We start from the raw sequence: 11,287 nt of genomic DNA on the forward strand, positions 1-11,287 counted from the left end.
TCAGGCCACGGGAAGGGTCACGCTGGCATAAACCGTCGTGGGCTCCTTGGAGGGGACAAAAGCGGGGACACAAAGGGGTCGGCGAGGTGGCTGGGCCGGGGGTGCCCCGCGGGGGGGGCGTTGGGGACAGTCCCCCTTACCTGGGACAGCGGGGAGCGTCCCCGCAGGGTTGGGGACCGGGCTGGGGACCGGGGGGCTCCGTCGGGGGCCGGGGGTGGCCCGGTGGCCGCGGCGTAGATGGTGGTGCAGGACGGGGGGGCGGCGCTGGGGGCGGCCCCTTTGGGCTTCTGAGGGAGGGGACAAAGGGTGGGCAGCGACCCCCGGGTCCCCACGGGGCCGCCTCGGCCCTGCCGCCCCCTTTGCCTGCCGGGGCTGTGCCCAGCGGGGCTCGGAAAAGGGGGAAAATCCCGGAGTTTGTCCCCAAAGCCCCCGTGGGACGCGGGGGACTCGGCAAGTTGCGTCACTCGGCTTTATCCCCGAGATTCCCAAATTCCCGCTGGGCTGGGCAGCAGGGATGGATGACCCCCCCCCAATGGCGCCCTTTCCTTTTCCCCCCTTTTCCCCCCTTTTCCCCCTTTCTTCCCCTTTTCCTCCCTTAATCCCCTTTTTGCCCTTCCTCCCTTTTTTATATTTTCCTCCCCTTTTCCCTTTCTTCCCCTTTTCTTTGCCCTTTCCCCCATACTTTCTCTCCCCTTTTTCCCCCCTTTTCCCCATTTTCCCCCCTTTTTCCCCCTTTTCCCCATTTCCCCCTTTTTCCCCATTTCCCCCCTTTTTCCCCTTTTTCCCCATTTCCCCCCATTTTTCCCCTCTTTTGCTCATTTCCCCCCTTTTCCCCATTTCCCCCCATTTTTCCCCCATTTTCCCCATTTTTTCCCCATTTCCCCCTCACCTGCACGCGCTGCACCTGGGCGTAGATGGTGGCGCTGGCCGGGGTGACCTGGGCGGGGTCTGGGGTGACCTGGGCGGGGTCCGGGGTGACCTGGGAGGGGCCTGAGCCACCTGTGGGGTGGGGAGGGGTCACACAATCCCGGGATCAGCCAGGTTGGAAAAGAATTCCAAGGCCTCCGAGTGCGAGCGGTGTCCGGCTCCCCCCTTGGTCATCCCAAGGAATCTCCAGGAATTCCTCGGACACTCTGAAGCTCCCTGAGCCCCTTCCAAGCCCTTTTCCCTTTTCCAGGGGGAATCTTCCCAAATTTCCAGCCCTGGCATGGCTCGAGGCCGTTCCCTCTTGTCCTGCTCCCGTTCCCTGGGATCAGATCCCAAATCCCCCCTGGCTGATCCCAAATGGCCCCTGGATCCCCCTTTTCTCCAGGCTGAGCGTCCCCAGCTCCCACAGGAATTCTCCTTCCAGGATTTTCTCTGCCAGGAGCTCGTCCTGGGTCCCTCGGGGCTGAGCTGGGAGAGGATCCCAGTGATCCCAGCGATCCCAGCGATCCCAGCGATCCCAGTGATCCCAGCGATCCCAGTGATCCCAGTGATCCCAGTCCCATCTCCTGTCCCTCAGGTGGCCGCACGGAGACCGGTCACAGCCTGGGCTCGATGACCTCGGAATTCTTTCCCAACCTCTGGAATTTTGGGGGTCCCCACCCGGTCCAGGACCCCCCAAACTCACATTTGGCCGAGCGGGTGGCCCTGCAGGTGACAATGACCATGATGGCGAGGATGATGACGATGGCACTGAGCACCAGAGGGACCAGGAGCTCTCTCCTCACCCCACGGACATCTGGGACAGGAGGGGACACTCAGGGGAGGTGGCCCCGGGTCACCCAGAGCCCTTTGTCACCTCTGTCACCTGATTTGGGCGCTGATTTTTGTCACTTTCTCCCCTGACTTTAGGGTGGATTTTTCTCACCACTGTACCCTAATTTTGGGTCTGAATTTTGTCACTTTGTCACCGGATTTGGAGGCTGATTTTGTCACCTCTGTCACCTGATTTGGGGTTGATTTGAACAGGAAGCAAAGGGCAGGAAATGGCTCTGGGTTCTCTTTATTTGCCTTATTTGAGCTAAAAACCCTCTGAAGGCTGGATGTGGGATCAGAAAAAACCCTAAAATCTCCCTGGTGGCTTTAAGGGGGCTTGAGGGACAGAAATATCTTGAATGTTCATAGAAATATCTCCAATATCCGTAAAAATCTCCTGTCTAAAGGGGGGATCCCATTACTCCATAGGAATATCTCAAATATCCATAGAAATCTCTCAAATTCCCCCACAAATATCGCAAATTTCTGCCCAAATCCACCAAGTTCCCACCATCTGGATACCTCCAGAGCTTCCTTCCCACCCCACAACCCTGGGATTCTGAGGTTCTGGAATTCTGGGATTCTGGGGTTCCAGGATTACGGGATTCCAGGATTCTGGGGTTCTGGGGTTCCAGAATTCTGGGATTCTGGGGTACTGGGGTTCTGGAATTCCAGGATTCCAGGGTTCTATGATCCTGGGATTGCAGAATTCCAGGATTACAGGGTTCTGAGGATTCTAGGACTGCATGGTTCTGGGATTCTGGCGTTCTGGAATTCCGGGCTTCTGGGATTCCATGATTCTGGAATTCCAAGATTCAGGGATTCTGGGATTCCAGGGTTCCAGAAGAATCCCAGGATTCTAGTGTTCCAAGATTCTGGGATTCCAGAATTCTGGGATTCTGGGGTTCCAGGATTCTAGTGTACCAAGATTCTGGGATTCCAGAATTCCAGGATTCCGGGGTTCCGGGATTCTAGGGTTCCATGATTCTGGGATTCTGGCCTTCTGGAATTCCGGGCTTCCGGGATTCCAGGATTCTGGGGTTCCAGGATTCCAGGATTCCGGGATCCCAGGACCTACCCCTGTGCTGGGATCCGCACTGGGCGGCGTCGAAGGCGGCGCGGCCGCGGCTGACGCGGTTCTGGGCGGTGCAGACGCAGCCGAAGGCCGCGCTCCGCAGCGGGAACGAGAGCGCCAGGACGCTGCCGTTGGCCTGGCAGAGCCCCCCAGTGCCGTTGTCCCGGCTGTCCTGGCTGTCCCAGCTGTAGGAAACCTCGTCCCCCCGCTCCGAGGAGCAGCTCAGCTCCAGCCGGCAGCTCCCGTTGGACAATTCCCGGGTGAGGATCCGGATGCTGGGATCGGCCACCCGCTCTGGGGAGAGACGAGAATGCCGGGATTTGCAATTGGAGGTCGCTGGTTTCCACCTCCTGCATCCCAGACCTGCTCCCAAAAGGCTGAGAACACCCAGGAAAAACAACCAGGAACATCCGGAAAACAGCAGGAAATTCCAGGAAAAGGCTGGGAATGTCCAACAAAAAAAGCCAGGAGATTCCGGCAAAAAAGCTGGGATTGAGCTCCAGCTCTGGAAAAAGGAGAAATGGAAATTCCAGGATTTTTTGGACATCAAAGTGAGTGTTTCCCACCCCCTTGATTACCACCCACCTCCCAGACCTGCTCCCAAAATGTCAGAATCATCCAGGAAAGGCCTGAAGCATCCAGGAAAGGTCTGGAACATCCAGGAAAGGCCTGGAACATGCAGGAAAGGCCTGGAACACTCAGGAAAAGGCCTGGAACATGCAGGAAAGGCCTAGAGCATGCAGGAAGGGCCTGGAACATGCAGGAAAGGCCTGGAACACTCAGGAAAAGGCCTGGAACATGCAGGAAAGGCCTAGAGCACTCAGGAAAGGCCTGGAACATGCAGGAAAGGCCTGGAACACTCAGGAAAGGCCTAGAGCACTCAGGAAAGGCCTGGAACATGCAGGAAAGGCCTGGAACACTCAGGAAAGGCCTGGAACATGCAGGAAAAGGCCTGGAACATGCAGGAAAGGCCTAGAGCACTCAGGAAAGGCCTGGAACATGCAGGAAAGGCCTGGAACACTCAGGAAAGGCCTAGAGCACTCAGGAAAGGCCTGGAACACTCAGGAAAGGCCTGGAACAAGCAGGAAAGGCCTGGAACATGCAGGAAAAGGCCTGGAACATGCAGGAAAGGCCTGGAACACTCAGGAAAGGGCTGGAACATGCAGGAAAGGCCTGGAACACTCAGGAAAAGGCCTGGAACATGCAGGAAAAGGCCTGGAACACGCAGGAAAGGCCTGGAACATGCAGGAAAAGGCCTGGAACATGCAGGAAAGGCCTAGAGCACTCAGGAAAGGCCTGGAACATGCAGGAAAGGCCTGGAACACTCAGGAAAAGGCCTGGAACATGCAGGAAAGGCCTGGAACACGCAGGAAAGGCCTGGAACATGCAGGAAAAGGCCTGGAACATGCAGGAAAGGTCTGGAACATGCAGGAAAAGTCTGGAACACCCAGGAAAAAGCTGGGATCACCATCTTGGCAATTCCCAGGGGATTTTTTTACCAAGCACTTCCAGCTGGATCTGCCAGACCTCCTCCTCCGAGCCCTTGTAGACGCTGTACTCATAGAGCCGCCCGTCGTCCCGGCTGGTGTTGAGGATTTCCAGGGAAAAGTTCTGCTTGTGGAAGCGCAGCCGCCCCGGCTCGAACTCCAAGGGCTTCCCGCCCGAAACCCTCAGCAGGAGTTTCTTCTTGAGCGGCTTCCCGGTGATTTTTTTCCAGGAGGCTTCCCCGAATTTCTTGGTGCGGTTCTGCAGCTCGCGGGGCACCCGCAGCTGCGTCGCCTCCCCCAGAACCCCCAGCTGCGTTTCCCTGGCGCCGATCCCTGGGAAGAGGGGAGGGAGAAGGGTTGAGGCTCCCGGGGATCATCCTCATCCCAGTCCTGGAGGAATCCTCTGGGATCGGGTCAGGGGTGGCGCTGGATCCAGCCTGGTGAGCCACAGGACCCCAGATCCACGGGAGAAACCTCCAGGTCCAAGGGAGAGACCTCAAATCCAAAGGGAAAGACCCCAAATCCAAGGGAAAGACCCCAAATCCAAGGGAAAGACCCCAAATCCAAAGGAGAGACCCTAAATCCAAAGGGAAAGACCCCAAATCAAAGGTGAGACCCCAAATCCAAAGGAGAGACCCCAAATCCAAAGGAGAGACCCTAAACCAAAGGTGAGACCCCAAATCAAAGGTGAGACCCCAAATCCAAAGGGAAAGACCCCAAATCCAAAGGAGAGACCCTAAACCAAAGGTGAGACCCCAAATTCAAAGGTGAGACCCTAAATCGAAAGGTGAGACCCTAAATCCAAAGGAATCTCTTTCCCAACTTCAAACATCCTGGAATTTTGGGAATTGCAGCCGCCTGGGAGCGGGCTCGGGTACAAATCCCACATTTCCTTCTGGCTGAGGTGGTCCCAGGTTGGGTTTTTTTGAGAAAAAATTTGAGGGGTTTCATCTCCCACAGCCCGGAACTCCTGTGGGAGAATTCTTCCCCCCAAACCCCTTTGTTGTTTTTTATTCCAAGCCAATGATTCAGAATTTCCTTGATTTAGATTTTTCTTGACTCAGATTTTCCCTCATTTCTGGGTAAACAAATTTTGTTTTTGCAGGAAATTGTGAGAGGAGGAGGAGGAGGAGGAGGAGGAGGAGGAGGAGGAGCCAAATCTGGAGCTCCCAAAAGCAGAGAAGGGCCCCCATTGTGCCACCCTCACTTTTCCCAAAGCCTTTTTTCCATGGGTTTTGGCCCAGAAAGGAGAGAAAAAAGGAAAGGAAGAAAAAAGGAAGAAAAAAGGAAGAAAAAAGGAAGAAAAAAAAAAGGAAGAAAAAAGGAAGAAAAAAGGAAGAAAAAAGGAAGAAAAAAGGAAGAAAAAGGAAAAGGGAAACGGCCTCCTGATAGTGGAACCTGGAATTTCAGCTGGAAGTCTGGGGCTCTCCAGACCCCCCCAAAACCAGGGATTGGCCCCATTTTCATGGAAATTGTCCCATGGCAAAGGGTTGGGAGCCGGCGATCGTCAAGGTCCTTCCAGCCCAAACCATTCCATGATTTTATTCCTTGGGAATCTCCCAGCCCAGAGATCTGAGCCAATCCTCCAGGAATCTTCCTCTGGAACATCCCAACTCCCTCTGGCACTGAAATAATCCCTCAGGGCTCTCAGAACCCCGTTAAAATTCACCCAAATCCTTCACTTTTCCAGCTGATTTTTTCCCACCACATTCGAATCCCCTCCTCCCTTCGGGGGACTTCTGGGGACGCTCCTCACATCCCACCCGGAGCACCTCCACCCCAAAGCCCCAAACCCCTTCAGACCCACCCCAAAAAACCACCCCCAAAATCCAGAAAAAGCCACCCAAAACCCCCCCAAAAAATCCGTGAGGAAACCCCACGTACCCCAAAGAGCTGCGAGGGTGAGGAGCAGCCGGAGCCAGGCCCCGGAGCCCATCCCGGGATCACGGAGCCTCCGCTGCTCCGGGGCTCGGGGCAGGTGCTGACAGGAAGAACTTCACCCCAAGGCCTCTCATTTCCTGTTCTGTGGGGCTGATTGAGTCAAAACTTTGCCTTTTATCCCCTTTGCTCGGAAATTATTCAAAGCGTGGGGTTATGCTCCCATGCCCCAGAGATGAAATAGGGAAAAAGCAGCAGAAAGCAGAAAATGGGTTTGGTTTTTCCGCCAGAATTCCATCATCCCGCTGAGGGGTCCTCAGGCTGCTCTGAAAAAAAGAGGAAAAATCCGGTTTTGGAGGAATTTAATGGATTTTTCCAGCTCTGGAGAGGGGGAAGTTTCAAAGCGATCCCACTAAGGGATGGGGGCGATTCCTCGGAGCATCCCAAAATCTGCTCCATCCCCCCAGGGGTGGGACCACCCAGAAAGGTGAGAAATCCCCAAATTTCCCGGGAAAATCCCAGCTTGGCGCTCCATGGGAGCCACAGAAGGAGGAGAGGGACGGGAGATCCCCAGAAACTCACCTGGGAGAAGCCAAATCCTCGATCCGGGTGAATTTGGGTGGATTTGGGATCAGCTGGGGATGGGGATGGTCCTTCCTGGTGGAATGGATGGGAAAGGCCGGAAAAAACCCAGTCATGGATCTGCTGCTGGAAAATCTCCACTGGTTTTGGTGGAACAGCTTTGAAATCCGAGGTTTTTGCCTTTTTCTTTCTCCAAATTTCACCGCTTGTCCCGGTTTTCAGGGTGTGGATGGAGAGGGAATTCCAGGATGCCTGAGGCTGGAGAAGAGCTCCAGGATCCAACAATCCAAGATGCCACCAGCTCCCACCTTGCTGTTCCACGGACACCTCCAGGGATGAAAATTCCAGGATTTTAACCCAAATCCAATCCCAGGATTGGGTCACATCCCGCTGCTTTCCAGGGAAGCCCAGCTCAGAGTTTCCCCCGAGGTTTTGCTGCCGGGAAATGATTTTTGAATGACAAAAAAACCCCAAAACCACCCAGAAAAACCCACCCGGAACCTCCTGGGAGGCTCCTCCTCCTTCCTTGCTCAGAAAGCACCTGATAGGTAAAACCCCAAAGCCACCATTTCTCAAAAATCAGACTTTTACAGAAAAAATACAGATGGGGAATCGCAGGATGAATTAATCCAGGACAAACAGCGGTGGTTCTCCTGGAAACTTCTGGAATGGGAGCGTGGGAGGATTTTGGGGTGGCAGAGTCATTGGTTATGGGGTGTTTGGGGCTATTTTGGGGTTTTTGAGGGTATTTTGGGGTGTTTTGGGGTGTTTTTAGAGGCACAAATCCCACCTGGAATTCCCATGGCCAGGCTGGATTTCTCCATGGATTTCTCCACCAGTTCAACCCCCAGGTCCCAAAAGGAAAATTTTCAACCTGGAAATGGCCAAGAAAAGCCAAAAAATCCCCCCCAAAACCCCGATTTTCCCCCTCTGGGCTTGGCTGGCATCGGGCAGGGAAAAATTAATGAAGTGAAATCATCCAGAGGAAAATTCCTTTCAGGAAACATTTTTGGGAACAAGTAACTAAAAATGGCAGGGAAAAACCTCTTTTAAGTGGAAACGATGATCCCAAATCCTCTCTTCTCCCCATCAGCTCATCCTGGAATTTTCTGGCTGGAAACTCAGCAGCAGGATCAATGTTTATTAATTTCCAGAGGTTTTTTTTGGATATGCTGGATTTTATTAGTGGAATAAAAGCTCGAAATCTCCACAAGGGAATGGACCAAGACCCCAGAAAAATATTTCCAAGGGGCTAAAATCACTGGAAAAATCAACTTTGGTGTTAAAATCATCACCCAAAGAGCAGGAATTGTCCCGAGCTGCTCCTCAGGTGGGGCTGGAATCGCTCGGAATTTTCCAAGGAGGTCCCCGTTGACCCTTGGATGATTCCAAGGAATCTTTGGGAATCTTTGCCCGAAGCGGAACTTTTTGGGATTTATGGAGGTGAAACCCCGGATTTTCCCCTTTTCTGGGCTGGGTTGGTGGAGCTGGAAGTGTCCCAAACTTTCCCAGGGTTTTTGTTTTTTTGGAGGCTGAGGGATCATCTCAGTCATTCCCGAGATTTCTTCCCACCCCGCTGGATCCGTGTCCCACCCTCCGGTGCCAGATCCTCCTCTGGGGGACAGAGGACGGGATTTTGTCCCCAAAAATGGGGCTGGGGGGGAAACATCTCCAAGCTTCTTCCATCACCCCCCGATCCCTGAGCCGTGGGATGTCCCAGCCCAGACAAAAGTCCAGAAAAATCCCAAAGATGTGGGATTTTAGAGGCACAAATCCCACCTGGAATTCCCATGGCCAGGCTGGATTTCTCCATGGATTTCTCCACCAGTTCAACCCCCAGGTCCCAAAAGGAAAATTTTCAACCTGGAAATGGCCAAGAAAAGCCAAAAAATCCCCCCCAAAACCCCAATTTTCCAGCCCAGACAAAAACCCAGAAAAATCCCAAAGATGTGGTCTCCAGGACATAGAATTTAATGTGCAATGAAGCATTTGGGAAATCCAAAACCAACCCCAAACCCTCCCTCCCAGAGAGTACCAAATGCCATGACAACAAGAAAATGATCCCCCAGAATTCCAGGGAAGCCCGGGAAGGGCTCGGATTGGGCCTCCCCACAGGTTTTGGGACGAGGGGGAGGAGGATTTCCAGAGTGACCCCAAACTGAACCGTCCCGGTGACTCCGTTCCCTCGCGCGCCCGCGGTTTTCCCGCGCCCGGAGGATTTCGGGATCCCCGTCTGGATCTTGGTCCCGTGGCGGTGGAAGGTGAGGACGTCACCGGAGGCGCCACCCGCGGGCTCCTCAAGCCACGGTGAGCAGGAGGAAGAGGAGGACGAGGTGTCCCAGGGCCACCAGGGCGCTGGGCGTGGCGCAGGCCGCGGGTGAGGAGGATGAGGAGGATTCATCTGGAGGCAGATCCAGGAGCTCCAGGGTGGTCCCCAAATCCACCCCCCAAACCCACGGGAGGAGGGAAAAGGGATCCCCCACCCCTCGGACCCACTTGGGATCTGCTCCCAGGGATCATTAAGGGGGCGCGGGGACCCCCTGAGCCCTCCCAGACTGATTTTTGGGGTTCAGAGACCCCCCAATACACCATGGGGTCATTTTTGGAGTTCAGGGACCTCCAGAGCCCCTCTGGGCTCAGTTTTGGGGTTCAGGGATCTTCCAACACCACAGTGGAGTCAATTCTGGGGCGGAATCCAAAACCAGGACAAAGGAACGGCCTCGAGCTGTGCCAGGGGAGGCTCGGGGTGGGAAATTTGGGGAAATTCCTCCTGGAAATGGGGAAAAGGCCTTGGAAGGGGCTCAGGGAGGTTTGGGGTGTCCATCCCTGGAGGTGCCCGAGGAACCCCTGGAGATCCCCCCGGGTGGTCAGGAGGGGTCAGTCCCACATTGGACCGACGACCTCGGAGCTCCTTCCCAACCCCAACAATTCTACGGGATCGCTCTGAAAGTCCCCCCAAAGATCCCCCCCAGACCCCTCTGGGGACACCCCAAAGCCCAGGCCCGCCCTGGCCGTACCTGTCCAGGTGCAGGGCCGCCGGAAGGTCAGCGAGGCGGTGCTGGAGGACACGGGGTTGCTGACCTTGCACACGTAGGTTTCCACCGCGGGGTTGATGGAGACCTCCAGGACGGGGCCCTCCTTCGCCAGGGGCTTCTGGGGCGGGATCCACTCGTAGGTGACCCCTTGGAGGGCCACGGAGCAGCTCAGGGTGGTGTTGCACACCTGGGGGTCACCGCTGGTGGTGGCCGTCACGCGCGGCTTCGGGACCAGGCCTGCAGGAGAGGCCAGGGTGGCACAAAGTCCCCCCGGAGCTCTGGGACGGTGTCCAGGACGTCATGATGCCCCCATGAGGTCTCTGGGACAATCCCCAGGACACCACAACGTCCCCAGTCCCCCCCGTGGGGCTCTGGGACAATCCCCAGGATGTCATAACGTCCTCCTGGGGCTCTGGGACAATGTCCCCGTGAGGTTCTTGGACAACCAGGATGTCACAATGTCCCCAGCCCACCCATGGAGCTCTGGGACAATTCCCTGTCCCCAGACTCATCGTAGACCCTCAGCTGGACTTCCTGGAGCTCTGGGACAATCCCCAGGATGTCATAACGTCCTCCTGGGGCTCTGGGACAATGCCCAGGCCATCACAACGTCCCCAACGCCCCCCGGGACAATCCCCTGTCCCCAGACTCACCGTAGACGCTCAGCAGGACCCTCTGGACGCTCTCCCTGCCCGTGTCATCCTCCAGGTACAGCTGGTACTCGCCGCTGTCCTCGAGGCTCAGGTTGCTCATTCTGAGGGCTCCGTCCTCCTGGAGCTCCAGGCGCCCCTCGAAGCGCCTCTGGGGGTACCTGGGCAGCTCCCCCCTCTTCTGGATGGCGATCCTCAGCTGGTTTTGCCAGCGCCAGTGGATTTGGGAGTATTTTGAGGGATTTTGGGGCCTTTGGGGGTTCAGAAACGCCACCCCGCCCACGGCTCCGGTCACCTCCAAGCGTTGGGGCTCTTGTGCCTGGGCTGCCAAAAAAAAACCGGAGACGGTGGAGCTGGGTTGCTCATCCTTCCCCAGGTCTCATCCCACCTGGAATTCCAGACACGTTCAAAAAGCAAATAAATATTAAAAATTAAATTCAAACAGCTCCTCCCTTTCTGGAGCCCTTTGCATGCAGAGGGGGCAGGACCAGCATTTTGAATTTTCCCACCCCAAATTCCCAAAAATTTCTGGTTTTTTGTGACTCCACGTGGGACAGTCCATCCCCCCAGGGCGCGGTGGCTCCCATGGGGAGGGACCCGGTGGTGGCACCTTGTGGGGACAGGACGGGTTCAGGCCAGAGTCCCCAAAGCCACTCAGTGCCCAGCCCAGCCCCTCATCCGGCCCCCCGTACCTGGCACGGCGAAGAGGAGGGAGCGGAGGAAGAGGAGGAGGAGGAGGAGGAGGAGGTTCAGCGCCAGCCCCGGCGCCATCTTCCGTCACCAGCGTCACCTCAGCGAGGGTGGGACACGGCTGCACCCAGGGTGGGACCCTCCTCAAGG

General features: G+C 55.8%; 2 protein-coding genes across 2 annotated transcripts; both read right to left on the reverse strand.

Moving 5' to 3' along the window:
* SLAMF1 (signaling lymphocytic activation molecule family member 1) lies at positions 1-6,238 on the reverse strand. The gene is made up of 7 exons (XM_036397659.1): positions 6,187-6,238; positions 4,315-4,635; positions 2,819-3,109; positions 1,613-1,723; positions 890-999; positions 141-287; positions 1-45 (listed from the first exon to the last, which is right to left on the reverse strand). The coding sequence occupies exons 1-7, from the start codon at positions 6,236-6,238 to the stop codon at positions 1-3; spliced, it is 1,077 nt and encodes a 358-aa protein (XP_036253552.1).
* Positions 6,239-8,726: 2,488 nt separating this feature from the next.
* LOC118696125 (CD48 antigen-like) lies at positions 8,727-11,275 on the reverse strand. The gene is made up of 4 exons (XM_036398075.2): positions 11,140-11,275; positions 10,451-10,771; positions 9,780-10,034; positions 8,727-9,163 (listed from the first exon to the last, which is right to left on the reverse strand). The coding sequence occupies exons 1-4, from the start codon at positions 11,216-11,218 to the stop codon at positions 9,060-9,062; spliced, it is 759 nt and encodes a 252-aa protein (XP_036253968.1). The 5' UTR covers positions 11,219-11,275; the 3' UTR covers positions 8,727-9,059.
* Between the last annotated feature and the right edge of the window lie 12 nt (positions 11,276-11,287).

The sequence above is a fragment of the Molothrus ater genome, chromosome 29 (assembly GCF_012460135.2).
Source record: "Molothrus ater isolate BHLD 08-10-18 breed brown headed cowbird chromosome 29, BPBGC_Mater_1.1, whole genome shotgun sequence".
NCBI classification, from domain to species: domain Eukaryota; kingdom Metazoa; phylum Chordata; class Aves; order Passeriformes; family Icteridae; genus Molothrus; species Molothrus ater.